This window comes from Sarcophilus harrisii, chromosome 3 (assembly GCF_902635505.1).
Source record: "Sarcophilus harrisii chromosome 3, mSarHar1.11, whole genome shotgun sequence".
Classification (NCBI taxonomy): Eukaryota; Metazoa; Chordata; class Mammalia; order Dasyuromorphia; family Dasyuridae; genus Sarcophilus; species Sarcophilus harrisii.
In genome coordinates, this window is record NC_045428.1 from 220,110,254 (window position 1) to 220,135,968 (window position 25,715).

Below are 25,715 nucleotides of genomic sequence, written 5' to 3' on the forward strand. Positions count from 1 at the left end.
ATCTATAAAATGTTTGTATACTTGGTATTTGGTGGGGTTCTGGGATATTCAGAAATGGGTAAAACCTAGACTCTGCCCTCAAGGAATTTAATCTAGTTCAGATTATTAGAATTACTCTTGTGAGTTAGTAGCTAACAATACAATACAATAATTAAATGCGCAGTGAATGGTAGCAACAATAAATACCTATCTAAGGAAATGGGACTTACAGAATGGATAGAATCTGGAGAGGCGGAAACTCCAGACTAGTATAGATAACTTTTTTTAAGTTTAGAGAAAATTTTATTTCCTTCAGTCGGAAGTGTTTTTCTTGCTCCCTCTTGTTTGACTCAGTCTTTCTCCCTTTCCTTTGAACCCATATTGTCTCTCAATAGGTGTTGTGGCTGTCCTGTTCTGTGGAATTACCCAAGCTCATTACACCTACAACAACCTGTCAGTGGAATCCAGAAGTCGAACCAAGCAAGTGAGTAAAATTTGAGAAAGGTTGTTCTACTAAGTGAAAAGAAATGCAAATAAATTTAATATTGCAATTAATAAAGGAAAGGAAAATTAACATATTATATATGTATATATGTGCATGTTGATATGTATGCATATATTTTTTTCTGTTCCTTCCCCTTAAATCTTTGCAGCTTTTTGAGGTGCTCCACTTCCTGGCAGAGAACTTCATATTCTCCTACATGGGCTTAGCTCTGTTCACCTTCCAGAAGCATATTTTCAGTCCTATATTCATCATTGGAGCTTTTGTATCCTTTTCGGTTCTTGTAACTAGTATTTCTTTTTACTAGGATTATTTAAGGGATGTACTTCCACAGCCTCTCTAAGAAGGATTCCTATATTGGGGAATATGCATTAGATTTTTAAAATGTCTTCTAAATTTGAGATTTCAGGATTCACAATTCTTTAATTCTCCAATTAGTAAAGGGAATCTTTGGAATAAGTTATACTAAACTAAAATAAATTTACCTAGATGATTTGCAGGTTCTGTCTTTGTGACAGGCTTCCTCACTATTATAGCTGCTTTAGAAGGATGATTTCCACTCCAGCCAACCCCCATTCTTCTACCAAACATGTACATGTAATATGTCACAGTTCTATATTGTTTACCATCTTTACTTATAGGTTATATCCTTCTGAAGGGTGTTGGAGCCAGCTCAAACCAGAACCAATTTTAATTTTCGGGGTGAATATTTACACTTTGGAAATTGGAAAATGTTACAAATTAGGTCTTGGCTTATTGTTTTGGTGATTCTCTACACTTAAAAGTATTTATAATGTGTATTAAACTTTAAAAATGTTGTTTATATATTTTTGATGGCCAGTTGTTAAGTATTTATTATCATAGTCTTGCTTTTCAATATGCTATTTGATTCATTCTGCAATTAAAAGGTCTTGGTGAGGGGGAGGGAGGGCAGCTAGTTGGTATAGTGGATAGAGCACCAGCCCTGAAGTCAGGAGGATCTGAGTTCAAATCTGGCTTCAGATACTTAACACTTCCTGGCTGTGTGATCCTGGGCAAGTCACTTAAACCTAAGCCTCAGTGAAAAAAAGCAAAACAAAACAAAACAAAAAAAGTCTTGGCTGACTCAGGAATATGTTTATATATTTCTTCATTAATTACTAAAATTCCAACAATTTTTTCAGTCCACTAAATTCAAAATCCTCACTCCAGTTCATCAAATGTTACTTTTTTTAATTAAATGAAGAAACACCCTTTTCCAGTAGTAGTTTCCAGTGCTCATCTGTTTTTATCAAATCCCTTAATTTCTGAATTAGATACATATTAAAGTCACTGAATATATAATGTACTAACAGTAAAATCAATAGTAAAATAAAGACATAAATTAATTAGTTTCAGTACTTTAGATTACCTCTCCCATTGCCTTCTAAGGAAACCTATTTTAATTCTTCAGGAACTTTACTGTTCCATGATTCATAGTCATAAAGCAACATAATAACTAACTAAATAACAACATACTAAAGAAAGATCATAGCTAGAATCACTTCAAATCCCCATTACAAATGACTTTTTTTTTTCACTTCTGAGAATATGATTTGTCTCCTTTTAGTTCATTCAGGATAAGTCACTTCACAAAAATCATTTTCATTTTCATCAAAAGATAAAGTTTACAATCATTTTATTTTTAAAAAAATAAGTTCTCCATTTTCTTTTGTTTTCTCCAGCCATGACAGGAAAACAATCTTTTCTTCAAACTTTATAGGAGAGACCTTTGAAAAAGATTACACTCTGGAAAGAATAAACTTTTCCTGGATCTAGTTAATTAGCAAAAAATTCATAATTCACAAATTCAACAAGTGGTCATAAAACATATATATCACAAATTGACTAAGAGTTGTGTTCATTAAAATTGAATGCCTAAGTTTATTCTGAGGACCCTTTTAGGGCTTAAACTGGATCTTAACTTTTTTTATTATTATTATTATTATTTCATAGCTTTTTATTTACAAGTTATATGTATGGGTAATTTTACAACATTGACAATTGCCAAACCTTTTGTTCCAATTTTTCCCCTCCTTCCTCCTATCCCCCTCCCCTAGATGGCAGGATGACCAGGAGATGTTAAATATATTAGAGTATAAATTAAATACACAATAAGTATACATAACCAAACAGTTATTTTGCTGTACAAAAAGAATCGGACTCTGAAATATTGTACAATTAGCCTGTGAAGGAAATCCAAAATGTAGGCAGGCAAAAATATAGGGATTGGGAATTCAATGTAATGGTTCTTAGTCATCTCCCAGAGTTCTTTCTCTGGGCGTAGCTGGTTCAGTTCATTACTGCTAAACTGGATTTTATCTAAAGAAGTATACTAAAGACATAAAATGGAAGGTAAGGTGATGTGATCTCAGCAGGATCAAGGTCTCTCCATTCTGCCAAATCAATAGAGACTCTTCCAAGCCTATAGTTAGAACCTTGGGTACATGCATCCTTTCAAAAAGTTAGAACGTGAATAATGTTTTGTTCCCTCAGAAAGAAATAGTTCTCTGAGAAAGACAGAAATTGGCTTTTTTTATAATAAGACACAGAATGATGTGGTGGAAAAAGTGCCACTCTAAATCAGCTTTGACTGCTAGCCTTGGTTCTATCATATTACATGGCAAATCACCTAATCTTTCTGTTCCTCAGTTTCTAAGAGGTATTGAATACCTATCCTGCTGTAATCTTGTAGGGTAGTAGTTAAATCTACAAATGGGTCTGTGATCTCATTGATTTGCATGTTCCCTTAAAAGCCTATCCATGCTGTCTAGGTTTATCACAAGAGAGATCTACCCAATATTTTAGAAGCCTGTCTCACTTCCTCTTAACATGACAGGGATGCTAATAGACAACATGGCTTTTCTAGTCATCCTTGCTCCTATCACTTGAACAGCCCATCATCTTTTTTAACCCCTATATTTCCCTGATGACATCCTTTATGCTCATTTTTCCTTTGTTGTTCTTCATTTATTTTACATTGCAGTCAGCTCATGGTCCTCATATGCCTTTCCCAATGCCCTTTTAGGAAATTCAGTTTTCAGAGACTGTAATGTTTATGACTTTTATTATCCTACATGTTGGTAGAATATTAGTAATAAATAGGTGGGCCTTTTGTTTTCAGAAATTTGGAGTCAGTTATAGGAACTTTGCAATACTGCCTGTTGGTACTACCTATTGAAACCTCAGGCCAAATTATTAGCTTTTTCTGTTATCTATTGTGTGTAAATGCATATATGTGATTAGATATGTGCATATGTCTACACACATGTATACATTTTATTATAATACAGTTGTATATATTAGGTGAGTCATACACATATATTAATATATATTTAGATGGTCATGTGTATATATTCTACACAATATATATTCTGCATAATATGTATGTGTTATATATACATACACATATGAATCTCCGCACGTTGTTTGTCCAACCACATTGACAAATGACATTTTTCAACCACCTTGTATTTTCTATATGGATGGTTAGTGCAAAGACTTTGGAGTGGTTACATATTTTTATAGTTTTCCAGGGAGCTTGATGCAATTAGTATGTTTTTCACAAGTTAAAGTATCTTCAACATCCATTAAGAATCCTTCTTCAGGGGCAGCTAAGTTGGTACAGTAGATAAAGCACCAGCCCTGAAGTCAGAAAGACCGAGTTCAAATCTGTCTTCAGACATTTAATACTTCCTGGTTGTGTAACCCTGGGCAAGTCACTTAACTCCAATTGCCTCATCAAAAAATAAATAAATAAATAAATCAGAATCCTTCTTCAGCTTGTATTTTGTCCTTCATGACAATGGCAAAAAATAAATAAATAACCAAAGAAATAAAAAACTTAAGAGAAGTTGGCAGATATGCACAGATCAGTCTTGATTAATATTTTGATCAGAGGATTCTTGTAAAGTTTTTTTTTTTTAATATTTCAAGAAATCTTGAGTAATTTTAATTTATGAATAGGATGCACTTTGCTAAAAGAGAGTCTTTAAGGTAGTATTTTTGCTCTGCTGAACCAAGTGTTTAATTATAATCAACAAACAGTAAACAGAATGTGAGCATGTGTTTCTCCATCTTTTTGTCAATGATAGTAAAGATCATGTCTTTTGTAGCATATTAATTATAAAAGTCCACCTATTACATACTATTACTTTCATCAGGAATGCCCCTGATTTGTGTGTGTGATGGTTTTCATAAAACCTTTATATTATTAGGAGAGCAGGCACATAGATTAATAATTGTTGACCATTTTCTGTTTGCTTTTTTTTTTTTTTTTTTTTTGATAATAATAATGTGTGGAATAGAGAGAGATAAGGTGAAGAACTTACAGGAATGTATGAATTCTTTTTCTGTATTTTATTTTAATTATTTCTGTGTTTCCCCTATGACCTGTATAATATGTGCAAGTTTTTATTTACTTGAGCATTGGCCAGCTATAAATATATTTACTTAACCTGAGCTGATGACATTTATCAGTATTTGACATTTATCGATATTTAGTCTAGTAGCTTGACCACTATCTACTTGATTAAGCCTGAAGGCCTGATTTTCTGTTTCCTAGAAATCAGGAAATTTCAGGGAAACAGAAACCTTCCATTCCAATCTCTCTGAATAGCAACAACCAATTAGATGCCTCCCCCTCCCCTTCTTAATGCTCTCTTACTTGTGATATAATCTCTTATATAAAAGATATGTATCTTTACTACTTCTTTAACCCTCTTACCACGAGCTTTCTCTTTCTTATCTCGTGATGGGACAGTTCATCCTCCAGAGGTTTTCAATAAACAATTTTTCTGCTTTTTACTGAATAATCTCTTGAGTAGTCATTTTGGATAAGGGTCTTCTACATCCCTCACAGTAAGGTCTAAGATTTTTTTTTTCCATGCCTTTGGTATCTTTCTCTCTTTCAGAAAGCTTGGGAATTGATCTTCCAGCACAGATCTGTACACCTTTACCCAGCTGTTTTCTCTATTTTTGCATATGTTAGATGCATTCTGACTTCCTCTGTAACAGCATCTGGAACTGTAATTTAGGGCCCAAAGGTGGTAGCACTACTATTCTTGGTGGTTTAAAAAAAAAGTTTGTTATCAAAACCCTTGCTGATTGTTTCCATCTTTCTTCGATGAGTTGTTCTCTTTCCATTTTTGTCCATAAATGTTCTTGGGGATAACTTTGCTTAGTTATGTCTCTTCCCAGGCTTTCTATGACATAGTGTTGATCTTAGATTTCTTTTCTCTGACTTAGAAGGTGAATTATGCTCATACTCCTTCACTCCTCCATCATCCTTCTCTAACTTATCTGACAAATGAGTTTATAATAAGGACAAACCAGTTTTTCCTTAGTGGCCATATGTTTCAGCTTGACAAGAAATTCAAATGTTACTAAGATGCTTTTTAAGCTCTTTTGATTTTTTTTTTTTGTTATGACAATTGATTTGATCTGTAATTTCTCTTTCATGTCATTGTAATCAATGTATGTGTCATTTCTTTCATCCATATCTGATTTTTCATCATCACTAGCTTATTTAAGTAGGTCAGTTTGAAATTGTTTTAATTTCACACCCTCTCTTTTTCCCCCCCATTCCTGTCATATCTTTATATTCATCTTTATCATTGCATTAACAAATCAGAGGCCTAACTGGACATAGATGATTCGGAATGACTCCTATGTCAGTAATGAGTCATTTCCTGTCAGTTAAAACAGAAGCTGTATTATTTGATACTGGGAACATCTAGTGCCTACTGATCCTTTTCTCAAATGAAAACATCTCTGAAATAGAATCATGAGGCTTCCAGGTGTAATCTATAAAACTCTAGTTTCTCTCATTCCTTATTCTTGACCTATATTTTTCAATATATTTCTCACCATCTTTGCTTGCTCTCACCTTTGGATTGAAGTCACAGTATGTTGAGATATTTTGATTTCATTTTAAGGAGCTTACCAGGTTTTATAGAATTTTCCTATTTATCCTCCTTTGCAGCAGATAAGGGTCCATAAACTGCAATTATTTACATAGTAGTCTTTTTGCAAATAATTATCATTATGAGCAAAATTTTCATTTAAATCCCAGCTTTTCTACTTTTCTATCATTGTGACCTTGTCCAAGCCACTTGATAGGCATCTAAGGTAGCACAGTGATTGTGCTTGCTGTGTGACTGGACATAGTGTCTTTATCTGTAAAATGTAGGCTTTTCTAATTAGAAGAACTCTAAAGTTCCTCTTTTCTCTAGTATGCGATGATTTTTGACTTGTGACAATTGATCAAGTATTATAAGAATGTCCATTTTCACCTAGTAGTAGAATAATTCAAGGATTTGTGATTTCATTGACAAAGCTGCTTCCTGTCTTGGACCTCTCAATCTCCCTATGACTTAAGATCAAGCAAAAAATCAGCAAGCATGTGCTAGACCCTTCTACTAAGCTCTGGAGATAGAAAAAGGTAAAAAAAAATAGTCGCTGTTTTTTAGGACAGAGATGTCAAACACAGTCCACATATGGCCTGCAACATTTCCAAGTGTACCAAAACCAGATTAAGATGGAAATATTTAACAAAATAAATAGAAATACCATATAACATAAATGATGTTGATATATGGTTTTCTAAGTCAATTTATAGCCCAGAAATGGTCCCCATTTCTCTGTGAGTTTGACACCATTGACCTAAGAGCTTATGTTCTAATGAGAGCCCAGCATGTATACACAGAATAGATAAAAGGAAACTCGAGGAGGGAAGGCTGTAGTAAAGATGGATTTGAAGTCTTTTGCTCTCTGAAATACCTCATTCTATGCTCAACCAACCTAGTTATAAGGATTTCTGACCTTAATTAGGCTCATCCTCAGATCATAGATCTGCAGCTTGTCAGCAGAACTATTATCAAATTCTTTCTGACTTGATAGAACTTACTAGTACTTATGTTCCTTTAGCAGAGCCTTTAGTTTTTAAGCACCATTTCTGTTTGGCTGAAGTTACTACTCTATAAAGGCCTGAACTCCCCAAAATGATTTCAATAGGACCATAGGAAGTCCCTGGTACTGGGGCTTTGGGAGGGTGGGTTTTTTGTTTCTTCATTGTTTGTTTCTTCTTTCTTTCTTCTCTCTCTCTCTCTCTCCTCTCTGTCTTTGTCTCTCTCTCTCTGTCTCTCTGTCGCTCTCTCTCTCTGTCTCCATGTCTCTCTCTCTCTCTCTCTCTCTCTCTCTCTCTCTCTCTCTCTCTGTGTCTCTTTCTGTCTTTGTCTCTCTCTCTCTCTCTCTGTCGCTCTCTCTGTGTCTCTTTCTGTCTCTCTCTTTCTCTCTCTCTTTCTGTCTTTGTATTTCTCTCTGTGTGTTTCCTTTCTCTCTCTGTCTCTCCCTCATGGAGAATTTGATGATCAGGGAAGATTATGGCATTCTAACATTTTCTCCTAGTAGCCTGAATTACCAGTTTTCCATATTTACTAGGAGCTAATTAAACTCTAAGCCAAAAAAAGGAAATGAAAATTGATGTCTTTGTTATACAAAACTGATTTTCTGAAGTCTCCATCAGCAGAGCCCATCATTACTTTTCTAGGAACAATGATGAATCGGGTCACTGGCCCATCTGTGGCCAGTGGCTCAAATTTGAAAGACAGCTTGCTGCAGCTATGGAACAAATCAAAGCCAGCTGTCCTCCAGCAAGGCTTAGATCCAGGCCTTGGCCCCATTAGCACCAGGCTAGAACAAAGAGAGCTAATTGGCTGATGGAGAAACACAGGGGAAGATTTTGTAAAAAGAAAAAAGAAGGTGGGCCAAGCGGATAAACATTTCCTTCCTTGATACAGCTGCATAGTTTTTTGAGGGAAAAGGAACAGTTACCCATGTGCATTACCATTACAGTATGATGTTTCAGTTTTCATTTGGCTTCCCTTGAATGGAAAGATGCCTGAACACTTGTGTAATCATTTCATAAATGATATCTTTTTGATCTTGTTAGGATGGAAGGATTTATTTCTCCCAATTAAATGTTCTTTGGCTTGGGGGAGATTGTCTATAGAGGTGAAGCCAAAGCAGGAATTCTGGATATAATAGTCCAAATTACTTTGTCCAGTTCTAATGAATCAGAGATCTCCTGTGACCTGGGATCTGAAGTCTTGCCCTATGAGGAGAGCAAACACGGAGTTCTGCCTTTAGATGTTCTTTTGATCGTTGTGTAGGAAGAACATATTATCCAAGTGCATTTTAACAACTTTGTTGGGCTGTCATTTTTCAGTCACATCCTACTTTTTGCGACTCATTTGAGTTTTTCTTGGGAAAACTTTCCTTGTTTAGTTTATTTTACAGGTGAGGAAATTGAAGCAAGCAGGGTGAAATGACCAGAGACACACAGCTATTAAGTGTCTGAGGCCAAATTTGAATTTGAAGTGAATCTTCCTAATACCACGCCTACCATTCTATCTTCTATGCCACTTGGCTGCCCCTTTAATTACTTTAGAAATCCACAAGCCCCAAAACTTGGACTTTTAAATTTACCTATATAGGCCTAGAAATTATCAATGGGACACAGATTACTTGGTTTTAAACAAAATGAGACTTAATGCGATGAGGATTATGGGGAACATTGGAATGTGCCTTTCATTTTGTTAACTTGATCTGGGATAAGTTGAGTGATCTAGTTGAGCAGTTAGTGTTTGTATTGTGGATAGAGTGAGAAACTTGGAATTAGAAAGACCTAAATTCATATTCTGCCTTAGTCACTTATAAGCAAGTTTCTTAATGTCTTTTTGCCTCAGTTTTCTCATCTGTAAAATGGGGATAATAACTTCTACCTCATAGTGTTGTTATGAGGATCAAATGAGTTACTACAAAAGTTACAGCACTATATAAATGTTAGTTATTATTATTATTATCTAAAGCAGGAATCCCTCCTTCAAATCTCCAACTGGTTATTCAGTAACCACTTGGAAGTTTTCTGTGAGGGATTATTCACTATCTTCCTAAAGAGCTTGTTCATTCCACTTTGAACCATTTTCACCATTAGAATGTTTTTCCTTATGTTAAAGCATAATCCTACTTAGTTCAAAGTCCTATGTAAACTTGGTGTTTTGATTTTTGGTGGTCAAGGGATCATTCATGCATACTTGGGAGTCTACCTCTGAGTGTTCATATACATACATACATATATATCCTTAGCTATTTCTTGTAGAGACAAAGCTATTCCTTTGGGACAGAGAAAGGAAAAAGGCTTCTCTAGGTGACCGTGAAAGAGTTAGTTTTCTGTAAAAGCTTGGGTAGGGGTGGGATAGGAAGAATAAAGTCTTTCTTCCCTTCTGTTCAACATCAGCATGAGTTTTTCTTCAGATCAGAGGAATCCCAAATTTTGTAGTGTTCTGTTAAATTCAGTGAGTATTAAAAAGCTGATCCAGCTAATTCTTATATCTCAGCTATAGAGTTTCCCTTCCCCATTCAAATTTCTCAAAAATGTTACACTTGGGGCAGGTAGATGGTACAGTGATAAAGCACCAGCCCTGAAGTCAGAAGGACCTGAGTTCAAATTTGGTCTCAGATACTTAATACTTCCTAGTTGTGTGACCCTTGGCAAGTCACTTAACCCCAATTGCCTCAGCCCCCCCCCCCCAAAAAAAAAGTGGGAAGTCTCTCACATTAATTTTTGTGAAGACTCTTAGTGGCACGTGACTTCCACCAAAAGAAATCATTCTTTTCCTCTTCTAATTATATATCAATTGTGTTTGTATGTAATCAGTTTTCCCTTGATTATTATAAATGCTTTGAGACAGCTTTCCTTTGCATTTACTGGCTATTTCTAGTTCTACCTAGTTATACTTCTGCCATCTGTTTACTGACTTTTCTGTTTTAGTCTGAATTTTTTACCATTTGACTTTGGGGCTACTTTTTTCCCCTTAATCTTCTTCCAAGAAAATGTTTCTCAAACAGAGTCTTTCCACGTGATCCTTGTGCTGAACCTGACTGAGAGCCCTTTGGATAATGGATAACAAGGGCTTTACAATTGTTATATAATTATTTTAAGTACAGGTTCATCAACTGTGAATTACTTCATGTGATAGATACAGTTTTAAGTATTTGGTTCAAAACTTTAGGACATCATTTTTATGAGAGTGAAGTTTTGTAATCTCTAATTAGGGTTCATTACTAAAGGAAATAGTTGGAATTGAGTCTAGATGTCAAGACCACCTTTCAGGTTAAATTGTTTCATTGCTTTTTCATTAGTAATGTAAAATTTACTGATCAACTGACCAATAGTTTGTAGTGTGGGCAGAGTGAGGAAGATGGGAAATCCAATTATACCTGTAAGGTGGGAAGGAATTCCAAAGTTCTTTGCTTTTTTGGAAGTACTTTGAACTGTTCTATCAAAAACGTAGTAGATTCTTAACCTCTACCTGGTAATCAGATTGCCATCTTCCTGGGAAGAGCTGCCCATATTTATCCTCTCTCCTTCTTCTTGAATCTGGGCAGAAGACACAAGATCGGGTGGAACTTTCAGCACATGATGATGTTTTCAGGTAATTTGTTTTTTGGGTTTGGTTTTCTTTTTTAAGTAGAACTTGAGTGTTGCTCAAATGATACAAATGATGTGCTTTATTTAATAGGATTTATAAGCTTTTCTAAGATAAGGATCTTTGGATTCTTTTCTGTATCGTCTATGGTGAATCACCATATAATGGAAAGACCTCTGGACTTGGTGTCAGGATGATATGAGAAGGGAAAGCGGAAAAGGAAGGGGAAGGGGGGGGTTATCATGAAATAAACTATGTGGCCTTCAAAAACCATTTAACTTCTCTAAACTTCAGTTTGAACATCTGTAAGATAAAGAAAGTCATTATCATACTACCTACCTCAGTGGATTTTTGCATGAGATTATATTTGCCTATATAAAGGGCAGTTAGATGATGCAATGGTTAGAGTACCAGCCCTGGATTCAGGAAGTTTCATCTTTCTGAGTTCACACCTGGCCTCAAAGAGTAGCTGTGACATCCTAGGCAAGTCACTTAACCCTGTTTGCCTCAGTTTCCTCATATGTAAAACAATCTTAAAAAAAGGAATGGCAAACCATTCTAGCATCATTGCCAAGAAAATCCCAAATGGAGTTGGACATGACTGAAAATAACCAAACAACAACATGCTATATAAATATGAACTATTGCTATTATTGTTATTTGATTCTCTCCTTGTTCTTATTTTTCTTATTATTGTGAGTACGTACATCTTGTACAGTTCTAGGTATGCAGTTTGAAATACCTATCCAGTTGAACTATTAATTTTTATGCCAAGAATTCACTAAAAAACAAGCAATCTTTTCTACCATCCTTACTAGCTCTTCATTCTGTTATCATTAATTATCCTCCCTGAACCAACTGCATTGTACCTCAGTTGCTTTTGAAGACACCAGTTGTTGGCATGACAACCAGCATGGTTCAGTATCCCAGGATGGCTTTAACTGCATCTGCAGTACTTCATCTGTATCCATAACCACATCTATAACATGTCATAATCATTATTGATAAGGTTGACTTGGGATTATAAAAATATTAAATATGTATATATATATACATATGTGTGCTCTATTTAAGTAATATGCTGAAATATTTGAACAGACTTTGTCTATAGGGCAACATAAGGTAATTTAGAATATATTTTAGAAAGAATTTTTAATGACACCTAAAATATTAGGCTTCTTCTATTTACCTTTGTGTGTATATGTAATAGATCACTTTAGCAGTCTGTTGAAGCCTAAAGACTTCATTCTCAGAATGTTTTTAAATAAAGTAGTTAGGATTACAAAGGAGACTAGTTATATTGAAATATAGTTATTAAAATATTATTTTTAAAATGAGCTTACAGAGTCTAGGAGAAGAACTTCTGACTTCAAGGGGTTATTAATCAGCTATATGTAAAACAAAACAAAAAAATTGAGTGATCCAGCATGACTCATTCTGAAAGAGTTACAATTGATAAAGTTTTACTACATAACTTCTCATTAACAACAGTCTGAGGACAAGGTAGAAATAGGCCATATTTACTTGGCTATTATGTACCTTATTTAATTCTTCCTCCCTCCCCCCAAAAAGTTTCCTTGTCTAAAACATTCTCTAATGACAATTAGTTTATCATCCAAAGGCAGAATAAGCTTTTTTTTTTTTTTTTTTTTTTAAGATTTTCCTAGGACAAAATAAAAGTGTGTTTGGGAAATCTAGATTACAATTAATTTTGCCTCTGGTTTATCTCTTGGAGTATATTTGAACTGAGCCTTGAAGGGATGGGTGGGGTCCCAAGAGGCAGAGGTGATAAAGGAGATCATTCTAGGAATGGGGGAAGTGTGGTTGTGGCACATGTACTTCAAACTTGCAAGTAACCTCTTACCAGTGGTAAATAGATATAGTTACTTAGTGCAATGGATAGAGCACTGAATTTGAAGTCAGAAAGTTCTGAAATCACCTGACTTCTAAATGGGAATAATAATAATACTTAACACCCAGGGTTCTTGTGGGAATTAAATGAGTTAATATTTGAAAATTACTTTACAAACCTTAAAGTACTAGATAAGGGATAGTGATAATGAGAAGGAGGAGGAAGAAAGGAAGAAAAAGGAGGAGGAGGAATTGGTGGCGGTGGTGGTGGTAGTATAGCAGCAGCAGTGGTAGCAAAGTGAACAGAGTGCCAGACCTAGAGACAGGAAGATTCATTTTGCTGAGTTCAAATTTGGTTTCAGAGATTTACTAGCCAATTGATTCTATTTGCTTCAGTTTCCTTAATGAATGAGCTAGAGAAGAAAATGGCAAATCATTTCAGTATTTTTGCCAAGAAACTCCCCTTCCCCACCATAAAAAAGGATCATAAGCAATCAGATATGACTAAAAAGTTGTAAACAAGAACAATAAAAATTATTAATTGATCCTTAATAAAAAACTATTGACTTTTCTTACCTAACTACTCGGGGAATAGGGAAATGAATTCAGGAGAAAAAGAAGGCATGTTCTAAGAATTTTGATACTTATTTCTAAGACATGCCCATTTAAGATTTGTCATATGTTAACTTTTCCTCCTGTTGTTGATTTGCTAGTGAAATTCTGAACTGCTTTGAAATTTGTGAGTTAACATTCTAATATTTTTATTTGTTATATTCATTATGGAGTGTTTTTCAGGCTCCCAACAGCTGTACCCTTAATTTTTGGCAAGAGTTTGGACTCCCTTTTCACAGGAGTTGTTATTTCTTTTCATTTTCTTAAAGAAGTAAAAGATGCCTGAATTGTGCCCATGAAAAGCTGGCATGGTGCTTTTTTGCTGTTTTTCATTTGATCACTATACAAAAGGAGGCTCTAAATATGAAGAAGCCCCTCCCCTCTGATTATTAAAACTTTTACAACCTTAGATGGAATTGGATGGCATTTGAATCATTTTTTGCTGCTTGGTTCTTGGGAAAATATGTTGTCACTTACCTTGTAATGCATATCATGGCCTTTGTGGGTCTCCACAGGCCTTCGGGGAGCAATGGCTTTTGCATTAGCCATTCGGGACACTGCCACCTACTCTCATCAGATGATGTTCTCCACAACTCTCCTGATCGTCTTCTTCACAGTTTGGATCATCGGTGGAGGTACAACTCCCATGTTGTCATGGTTGAACATAAGGTCAGTCAAAGGGTAAAGGGATTCTTGATTTTTTGAGCATATAGCATGTACTAAAAATATTTTTTTTAATGTTTGGTGAATATGCTTTTGACTTTTTCTTTTAAGAAGTGGAATAAGACTGTAGAGTGTTTTGAACTGCCCTAGAGATGAGTGTTATGTCCTTTTAAACCTGCTAAAATGATATAAGGAGGGGCAGCTAGTGGAACGAATGCTAGCCCTGAAGACTAGAGGACCTGAGTTCAAATGTGACCTCAGATACTTAACACTTCCTAGCTGTGTGACCCTGAGCAAGTCACTTAACCCCAGTTGCCTGAGGGGGAAAAATTGATATAAGGAATATGTCTAATTATTAGAAAATTTGAATTTCTCAAATGTATGAGGACAAACTCAAATTCAGATTTTAATGTCAATTATCATTTATTATGCACCTAATTTGTGCACAGGCACTGAGTTAAAAGCTAGAGATATGAAGGAAGACAAAAAAGAACTCATATTCTCAGGGGGAATGCAACATGTGAATATACTATCTATATCTTGTTTGTACGAACAATTATGTACAAATGAGATATAGACAGTATATTGGAGATAATCAGCAGTGAGAAGATCCTAGAATTAAAGGAACTGGAAAAGCTTCTTGTAGAAAGTAGGATTTTAACTAAGAAATAAAGGAAGTTTATTTAATGAAAGACATTTGGCATAGTCATGAACTTGTCAGCAGAATGAAAAAGAAACAACAGCAATTTGGGATTTGTAATATAGTGGAAGACAGCATATAGTAGGCCATATCTTTTTTGCATGTATTGTCATGTTATGAGAGTCGGCATGATATATTGGATAATATGTTGCTCTTAAAACTGAGAAGAAATGAGTTTGAACCTGTCTCCACTACTTACCCAGCTTTATATCCTTGGCCATGTTACTTACTCTTTCTGAACCTGTTTCCTATCTGCAAAATAAGGATAATAATACTAAATGAGCTCATTGATATAAAATGCTTTGCAGATTTTGAAAGCTTTAATGTCAGTTTTGGTTATTATCCCTTTCCAAATTAAAATATAAATGTGTGTTAATATGTGGTGTGTTATGTATCAATACTGTGATAACCTCTTGGCTGTGGCTGGTGCCTTCTGTTTTGGAAGGGTGTTTCAGGTGAGAAAGGATTTCTTATTGATAGAATTGGTTTTTCTTTTGACTTGCTTTACCTCTAGTATTTCCTCATTTGAGAAGACCTATGTTGGGTCAATCTCAATTTTATTTTCTTATTTAAACTTTTCAAAATAATTATTAATTGTTTTCAGTCATGTCTTCGTGATCCATTTGGATTTTGATTTTTGTTTTTTTTTTTTTTTTTTACAAAGATCCAGGAGTGATTTGTCATTTCCTTCTTCAGATCACTTTATAGATGAAGAGACTAATGCAACTGAAATAAAATGACTTGCTGAGAGTCACACAAGTAATGAGTGTCTCAGGCATAATTTGAACTTAAATCTTCCTGACTCCAGCCCCAGCACTTTATCCATTGCTCCCCCTACTTTCCATAGCAATGCCTTTTAATTATTAAATTAAATTAAATTAAAATGCCTTTTAAAATATTCTCTCCTTTTCCAACTCTTATCTGTGTGAGGCTAAATTGCCTTCATTTAGTTCAACCAGACCAACATATCACAAAAAACTGAATGCAGAAGCAGATACATAAATTGTCAGCTATCAAAACGATTTGTAAAAAAATGGAAAATAATGATACTCTTTTCACTAATGTTTTTGGAAAAGTTATTGTTCATAAAAATATTTATGTTAATATGTAATTGGTTTATTGACTTATAAATGAATGAAGATTTTAAATTTTATCACTTTTAATTTTAATTTCTGATGTGGTGAATATAATACACATAAACAAAAGTTCTCTAGAGTCTTCAGTCAATTTTAAGAGGACAAAAGGGTTCCAAGAACAAGAAGTTTGAAACCACATTTATTTAGCATCATTGTTCTAGGTGATGGCAATATAAAAATGAAAATGAAACAGAACTTGACCTCGAGAATTTTATACATTTAGCAGGGGAATTAATATGTGCATTTGCAACATAAGACAACTAGGTGGCGTAATAGTGCATAGAGGACCAGGTCTGGAAACATATTCCTTAGTTCAAATCTGCCTTCAGACACTTAGAAATTAGTGTGATGCTGAATAAGCATTTTATTGGTCTCAGTTCCTCATCTGTAAAATGAACTTGAGAAGGAAATGGCAAACCAAGCCACTCACTGTCTTTGCCAAGAAAACCCCAAATGAGGTCAAACAACTGACTATGATACACATGGAAAAAATAAAGGTGATGGGGGGAAGTAGGCACTGGTAGCTAAAATACTGCTGGGATGAGGAGGGGGGCACAAGAAGAAAGACTTATGAAGCAGGAAAATCTGAGAAACTAAGAATTCTGAGAGGCAGAGATCAGGAGGGATTCCATTCCAGGCACAGAAAATAACTTGTGCCCAAGGCGTGGAGATGAGAATAGGAGGGTCAGGTTTGAGGAACAACCAAGAAGAGCCAGGTTGGCTGTATCAAAGAGTTTCTAAAGAGGAGTTTTTGACAATTAGGTTGGAAAGGTGAGTCAAGTCATGAAGGCCTTTAAATACTAAACAGAGATGTATATATTTGATCCAAAAGAAAAAGGAAGTTCCTGGAGTTTATTAAGCAAGGGGAACAACATATTCAAGCTTATACTTTAAAAACAAATCTCTTTGGCAGTTGAGTGGGGGATAAATTGAAAGGTTCCTTGATAAGGTAGCTGATTTGTAGTCACTCTCCTGACTCTCATATTTTATGATTCTGAACCTTTGTTTCTCATTTGTAATCATTAGTGTTGCTAGTCATACTTCTAACACCTGATTGCCTTCATCATCGAAGGCTGGGTTGTGAGGCAGGGGAGTTCTGTGGAGTAATGTTCTAGACAGCCAGAAGGTGGCAATCTCATGTGGTAGAACCATGGGGATTGTGCTTTTTTCCCCCTTTTTCCTTCAACTGGCCTTCCAAGTGGATTCCCTTACAAACAATAGTTTCCTGTAGCTCTGTTAGAAGTCTGGTGGTGGCAGAGGCCTGGACATTCTCAGCCATATTTATGAAAGTGAGAAAAAAAAAAAACCACGGTTTTGAGCCAGGAACACAGCCGGCCTTTGGGAGAACTGTGTTCTCAGTCTCGTTTTTTTTCTGTTAAGTGTTGACATAGTTCCCATCCTAGATTGGTAGAAAAGGCACTGTAATTTCTCAACATGTTATTCCTGCGAGATAATTTTTCCTTTGATCCTTTGCCTCTTCTGTGAGAGGCAGTGTGGCTTAATGGGTAAGCAAGACAGTAATATGCATTTTTTTTTTTTTAAATTAAGCAACCATGTGCTAGGCATTATGCTAAGCACTGGGAAGACAAATGTTAAAAAAAAAAAAAAAAAAACAATCCCTGCATTTAAGGAGCTCATACTGTAATGGGGGGAAGATGTCCTACCAAAGGGAATTTAAAGTAGGAAGAGGGAGAGAGGTACTTAAGTGCCTTACCCAAAGTCCCCCGCTGCTAATACCCAAAATCTCAGTTTCTAAATCCAGAAAACAGAACAAAGTTAGGAAGGGAATTAAGAACGGCCAATTTGGGCTTCTTCTCAAAATGGAGGCCCTGGGAAGAACTAATCAATACAAGAAAGTCCTGAAGAGATGTTTCAGGGTAAGAGGCCCTAGGCCTCTGAGACAGCTGAAACCTGATAGCAAAATCTGGAAAACCAGAGGGGGAAAGAGATTCTAACCATAATCAGAAATATCTTCTCTGGCTGTGAGACCCTGGGAAAGCCCTTAACTTCATTGTCTGCAAGCAACTCTTTAAGATTTTAAATTATGTATCAGATACTGATACACAGGCAAAGTTTCCTTATTGGGAATTCAATGATATCTATTGCAGGTCTGGTTCAGATATTCTTTCATAGCTAAAATCAGGTGGGTGAGCAAAGTATGAATAAAGTTTCATGGGAAGTTACCATTTCTTTTGGTTTCCTCATCAGAAAAATAAGGGAAGGGGACAGAATGATCTCTAAAGTCTCTTCCAGCTCTAATAATCAGTGATTAGCCAATATAGATTTATCGTTGAGGATAGGACTTTTTTCCTTGAGGGATACTAAGATGATAAAAGGTGGGTTAAGGACTATTTCCCCTGTCTCCCTGTTTATATTTCGGATACCACCAGAACTTTATTATTTTTTTTATCTGCAGCCTAGAAATCCCATTTAAACATAAAATTTCCCTGCAAGAGGCAACACTTAAATATGTTATCTCATATTTTATGAGATAATTTCAGGACCTTTTTGGAATGATGATTTTGTTGGGGCGGGGGGGGGCATCTCTTATCACCAAGTGGAGGGTAAGGAATAGAGAGAGAGAGAGACAGAAAGTGCTTCACCCCCTCTATCTTACATTGTTGGAGAGGGGAAATTGATTTATCTCTTTTAAATTAATGTGTAGCTTAAGGTTGTATAACAGCTTCTCCCAAAAAGTTGAGAACTTACGTTCAAATGATTTATTAGAGTTCCAGGGATAACAAAGATAATTGAAGGGATCAAAGCTAATAATATTCTACATTATTTTTCTCTCAATTCAAAGTAGCACAAGCATGGGTATGCATATATAGCACATGTTTCTGTGTATGTATATATACATACACATATACATATACACGCATATCTGTAACTTACCTATGGGATAGGACCAGTGATTTTATAGAGGTAGGAAACCCCCAGTAGGAAACCCCTTCTTCCATTGCAGCTTAGTACCAACTCTGAAATTTAAGGAGGCACCTAGGTAGCTCAGTGGATAGAATGTTGAGCCTGAAGTCAGGAAGACCTGAATTCAAATATGGCCTTAGACATTTAATAACTGTGTGACCTTGGGCAAGCCACTTAATGGCAAATCACTCTGATACCTTTGCCAAGAAAGCACTATAAAACATTACAGAGTCAGATATAGCTAAGCAACAATGATCTGCAACTTGAAATGTCAGAAGATTGCTTGCAACACCGAGATATTAAGTCAGATGGTCAGTTTAGCAGTAGATGGAACAGTGGATCTTGGTTCAAATACAAATTCCCATACTTACTAATTGTGTGACTCTGGGCCAAGTTATTTAATATTTAAGATTACTTTCTTCTTCATCTGTAAAATGGGTATTATAGTAATAGCACCTACCTCCCTGGGATATGAGGATAAAATAAAATTTGTAAAGTGTTTCATAAGTGTTTACATGCTATGTAAAGGCTAGCTATTATAATTATTATATATTATCATATCCAAAGTCACAGATCTAGTTGCATTAGAAGCAAGACTTTCTGAGTCCTGTTTTCCATCCATATCTCCTTGCTGCCTTTCAGTACAACTGGTACAAGCTCCATTTTTTAGACAAGGAAATCAAGTCTTTGAATAGTTAGTTGAATGGCTTGTCTATGGTCACACTTATTATTAAATTAACATGAACATGGAGCAGCTAGAAAGTGCAGTGAATAGAACACAGGCCTTGAAGTCAGGAAGACCTGAGTTCACATGTGGCTCAGACATTTGACACTTACTAGTTGTGTGACTCTAGGCAAGTCATATAACTCCAATTCCTTGCCTCACCTCTCCATATAAACAAGACTTATTAAATGTTTGAACTGGGACTGAAACCTGGGCCTTCTCAAAATCCAGTGCTCCTTTTATGACTCATGCCAACATTTTTCTTAAGGTTGGTCTTAAATGGACAATTTATAGAGAGGAGGTTATTTGTTCTTTCTTTAGAAAGTAATAAAATAATACTGAAGTAAATTTATGACAGTCTTTTCAAGAGAGCACCCTCAAGTTGTGTCTCTTTTCCACTGAGACTACAAAAAAAGTTCTGAGGCATATGAATACTGGGTTATCTCTAAGAAAGAATCTGAAAGACAAGATGTCTAAAAGCAGCACATTTGACTAGTTGAGGCAGAATCAGAGAAGCCTAGAGTTGAGAAGGGACCTCAGATGTCATTGATCCTAATCCTAGTTCATCCCTTAACCAATACTTGGCCAAACTTTTTGATTTCAGGACTCCTTTATACTCTTTAAAATTATTGATATTTACCATAGTAACAACTAAAATGCAGAAATTTTAAAAAATATTTCACCCATTAAAATTAACTATCAATCCATTACGTTTTAGCATAACTACAATATTTTTATGAAAAATAACTTTTTCAAAACAAAAACTATTGAGAAGAATGGCATTGTTTTTGCAAATCTTTTGTCCAGCTTAATAAAAGACAACTGGATTCTCATAATTACTTTTGCATTCAGTTTGTTGCAGTATGTTTTCTTGATATATGAAGAAAATTTGTCTTGGTTAAGTATATTTTTATAAAGTATTTGTTATGAAGTATATGAAGAAAACCTATTTCAAATAAAATATATCAAGGAACTATGACCTCACACAAAAATATAGTTAGAAAATGTGGGAGAATTTTAATAGGTACATAATGCCTTAGCATTATTATGAAAAATTGTTTGGACTTTACAGACTCCCTGAAAAAGACTTGAGAACCCTCAGGGATCAATACACTATACTTTAAGAATCACTGCTTTAGTCTAAACTCTGATTGGATTAGTAATCTACTGAAATTATCTTCTTTAACTCCATCACTTAGTGAACAAAACTTAAAATACTTGGAGGCAGCTAGGTGATGCAGTGGATAGTGTGTCAGACCTGAAGTCGGGAAAATTCATGTCCCTGAGTTCACCTCTCAGGCTCAGACACTTACTAGCTATGTGACTGTCACTTAATCCTGGTTGCCTCAGTTTCCTTATCTGAAGAAGGCAATGGCAAACTTCTCTAGTATCTTTGCTAAGACATCCCAGTTGGAGTCATGTACTGTCAGATACAACAGAAAAGTAACTTAATACAGTATACTATTTACCCAAAATGAACTTGACTCTCATCCTCATTTCTGTCTGTTGAAGACCCTGTTTTCCTTCAAAGCCTATGTGAGGTTTCATTCATCTCCTCTCTTCCTTCCTCCACTTTCTTACAAACTGCTCTTTTACAAACCACCTCTTCTTATAATTCCCATCCTCTATCTTGGATCTTAATTATGTGTACATTTCCTGGTACTGGATCATAAGCTTTTTGTGATCACAGCTTGTCATATGTCATATGTCATATGCTGATACTAATTGAATTTGTTAAATTGTGAATCCTCTCTGCTACTCTTATAATAACATAATAATAATAATAATTGGGTTGGTGTGAATTTTTGTGTGAATTCTTCATTAACAAGACCATGAGACCTTCTGTGCCTTATCCAATGGCCAATGTGATTTACAGTGAAGAGAAAAATAAACAAGAACCTATTAACCAGCTTTCAAGTGGCAAGGAGAAATTTAATTCAACAGCTCATTGAATAGCAAAGGTATAGTCCTATTACCATCTAGTACTGAAAGCCTTTTCAACTTTGAGTAATAATAATAGCTAACATTTATATAGGGCTTTAAAGTTTGCAAAATGTTTTCCATATTTCATTCTCATAATCCTGTGAGGTAGACGCTATTATTATTCCCATCTTATAGACGAGAAAACTGAAGCCGAGAAAGATTAAATGAAACCTCTTGTACTAGGTACAAACCTAGATCTCAGTATTCCAAGTCTAATACAGCCCACAGGCTACATTGCATTCTGCAATGATGGCTTAAATCAAATTGACATATAATAGAAAAATATAAGTAAACATATCAAATGTAGTAACATTACATTTTTTTTTTTGCTTTAAATAGTGTTTTATGTTTCCAAATACATGCTACATGCAAAGATATTTTTTGAAATTCACCTTTGCAAAACCTTTGTGTTCCAAATTTTTATCCTTCCTCTCCCCTCCCTTCTCCCCAGAGCAAGCAATCCGATATAGGAGTTATATTACATTTTAAAACTGAGTCAATTTGTGACCCTCAGGGAATTTTATATACACCTTATTAATAGGTTTCCATTTGAATTTACATTGCATTCTATTTTGTCTTTACAGCATCATAGGCAAGAAGCCATCTGACATCTACTTAAATGGCCCTCCAGTTTTCTGTTTCATAAAATGTCTCACAGCAAGCCAAAGAGAAAGGTTATCACCCTTATTTTCCATGATAGAAAGTTGGGTTCACAGAGCTTTAGAACTTGCCCAGTATCACTTAGCAATTATTGTTCAGTCATTTCAGTCGTGCCTAATTTTTTATGACCCCATTTGGGGTTTTTGGTTTGCCATTTCCTTTTCCAGTTCATTTTTTTCTTACCAATGAGGGAACTGAGACAAACAGGGTAAAGTGACCTGCCTAGCTCTTAAGGGTTTGGGGGACCAGATTTGAACTCAGGAAGAAAAAGTGTTTTTCTGATAGTTCCAGCCCTCTGTCCATTGTACCCCACCCAGTTATCCCATGGTGTAACTAGTAAGTGTTACAATTAAAATTCAAATGTAGGTCCTCTCAATCCAAATCTATAACATCTAATTATCTAGTATCTGTTTGGACTGATGCTAGATGACCAGATGGTACATATTCCTTCCTAACACATACCTGTGATAAGGCTTATTAGCTTCTTTCATGCTTCAACCTAATTTTGGCTGTTTAAAAATACATGTCTTTAACATTGTATGTTGTTGGGAAGAGGAAGCTTTGTCACTTTGGCTTTGCTTGGAATGTTACTAAAAAAAAAAAAAAAAAAAAAGCATAAATCGTAGGTTTCTTGTTTCCTTTATTAGCAGAAATGTATTTAGAAACATACTTGGACATGCCTGAATCATGTAGGCCCCTTGTGAAGCTTTCTCCAAGACTCCAATTTTTCCTTATGAATATTATGGATTGTTATATTATGTGATATATTTTTGTATACAGAAAGAGTTATTGAAAGAGCCTTCTCTATTTTATCTATAGATGAATACTAACAGCATTGGAGACAGAACAATTTATGAATTTTAAAAAATTATGAATAGATATTTTTATAATTCACATGTGCTCATTCAGTTGAGATATGGAGGCAGGAAGAACTAAGGATTCACAATATCACAGGTCCTGTGCAAAAAAAAAAAATTAAAATTAAACTGGCTGCCTTTTAATAAATAAAGACATTTATAAAGTTACATTTACAGAGTAAAAAGTGAATGAATACATAGCACTTCAAATTCAATTCTGTGGAAGTATTAATGAGTATTAAACCATAACCGGATACTAGCTATTTTAGAACCTTCCATCATTAGCACTAATCATAAACATTAAGCAAAATTATCTTTATTCCCACAACAGCTCAAAGCAAACTCCCAAATTCTTAATGAAGTTTATTAAGTGTAGGTGCAGATCTTAAATATTCAGATTGTTTTTTATTTTAGTCTGAAAATAAATTCACCACTTTTTCTGGACATTCTTTTAGATATCTTATTAAAATTCCTGGTATTATGATTTTCCATTATACTACATAGCACAGCAAACCTATATTATTTCACTTCCTTAGAAGTTCACATCTACTTACAGTTACTACTTTAAGAACAAAAATCTCCTGTCTCATCTTGAACACAGCTCAATTCTACACAAATTCCTGGTTTACTATGCATAATCTTTAGGCAAAAACAGATGCAACAATTCTACTGCTTCTTTAATCTGAGCTTTAAATACCAAGTATGAAGCCCTTACAAAAGTAGCCAGGAAATAATGATAATGATAGATGGGGCTGTCTGACCTCTTGAGGTCTGTTTCTTCTGAGGCTGATAAGTGAAAAAGAGGTTTTTTCTTTTTGAAGATTTGCTTCTATGAGCAGTTCAACACAGACAGACAACGCAATTAAACCAGGCAGTTTGAAAAGCTATAATTCTTATTGTGGCTTATGGATTTTGATAGTTGTTCCAAATGTATGTTGGGATTTTTTGTTTATTTGTTCATTTTGTTTTGCTTTCTTTTTAAAGCCAAACCTGAATAGAATTCTGGACAGCATTCACGACTTTCTTATGAGAGTCAGGAAAAAATCACAGTGATAGACTAGTCAGTGTTCTGTGTTAGGTTCAGTTACAGGTCAGGTTATTGGAGTAAAACAGATGGCCACCCCATTGGAATGCACCACCTGGTAAGGGCTTCAGGGGGACCAGACAAAATGGAAGTAAGGTAAGGGTTGTGCAGCATTTGAAAAGCAGAATCAACCATGGGAAAGGAGAAGGGGAAGCCAGATCATAAAATAAATAGTTTAAAATCACAAACCTCCCTTTTCAACAGGAAAAGTAAAATCAAATTCTAAAGATGTGAGCTCTGGAAAAGTGAAAGGGGAAAGGGATATTAAACATTTATATAAAGCCTACTGTGTGCCAGACTTTGTATCAAATGCTTTTAAAATATCATTCCCTTGATCCTCATAGATACTGTTATTATCCCCATTTGGGGGAAAACTGTAGCAAACAAAGGTTAAGTGATTTATCCAAGGTCACATAGCCAGTAAGTCAGTGGTGAGATTTGAACTGAGGCCTTCTTCACTTCAGTACTTTATTTACTATGCCATCTCTTTGCCTAAGGAAACAGATAATTGAATTTGCTAAACTTGTAAGAGATACTGTTCAGTACTCTCTCAGCTAAGTACTAAAAATTAATCCTGAAATAATTTTTGAAATTCTCTCTATTTTGAGGGGGGTAGGCAGGGCAAAGTTGTAATGTGGGACCAAATTTCCCTTTGAATTCCCTAATGGTAATAATGATGACTCACATAGACACATTTTTTACAGCAACCTCATAATACACATATTATTATTATTACCATTTTACAGATGAAGAAACTTCCAGTCACACAGTTAATAAGTGTTAGACCTTGCTTTCAAATCCAAGTCTCCTCAATATGAGTCTAGCACTAAAAATGAGAGCAACAGACTTCTTTCAGAGACTGCCTTCAGTTTAGTTCCCATAGGATAATTCTTTTTTGTTGTTAACTTATTACATAAAATGGAGGATGTTACTGCAGGATTTTGTGGTTTTCTGGCAGTTTTGAACTTCTGTCAAGAGTAGGCTGTTGGAACCCCCCACGTTACATAGAACTGGAGAATGGTCCTATATAAGTTGATTTGCTCTTGGATACAAAAACCCAGGACTGTCCAAGTTAGAGGTGCAGAGTATAGCAGTAAATCTAAATAATAGAAGAATGGAAGTAATTGTTAAAATTGAATAGCATAAGGAAACATTATAGGAGATGAAATGGCTCAGGTTTGTGTAGCATACATGATATATTTTATAACTTCCTTTCATGCTGTAGTCTCACTGAGCTCACTTAAAGAAAGCTTTCATTCTGAATGAAAACAAAGATTAAATTGGATCTTGAGACAATGTTGGACAGTGTGCTCTTTATCCACATACATTCACAATACCTGGATTCCAATGCTGCTGCCATACTTACCAGCTCTGTGGCCACAAACAGCCACTTGTCCTCTCTCAAAATTAGTTCGTTCTTCTGTAAAAGTAGAATAATACCTATTATGGCTATCTCATGACAGGCAGGATGGCAAAATGAATAGAGATGCTACTTGGAAGTCAGAAAGATGGGTGCAAGTCATATAGCTCA

The 25,715-nt window shown here is 35.2% G+C and overlaps 1 protein-coding gene across 3 annotated transcripts in view; it reads left to right on the plus strand.

Moving 5' to 3' along the window:
* The window catches only part of SLC9A7 (solute carrier family 9 member A7), a 195,090-nt gene that overhangs the window by 126,338 nt on the left and 43,037 nt on the right, over positions 1 to 25,715 (plus strand). For all 3 annotated transcript variants that reach the window (XM_031959079.1, XM_031959080.1, XM_031959081.1), the window contains exons 9-12: positions 375 to 463; positions 633 to 746; positions 10,884 to 10,995; positions 13,968 to 14,121. In XM_031959079.1, coding sequence (XP_031814939.1) covers positions 375 to 463; positions 633 to 746; positions 10,884 to 10,995; positions 13,968 to 14,121 — 469 coding nt within the window. The remainder of the gene's footprint in view (positions 1 to 374; positions 464 to 632; positions 747 to 10,883; positions 10,996 to 13,967; positions 14,122 to 25,715) is intronic.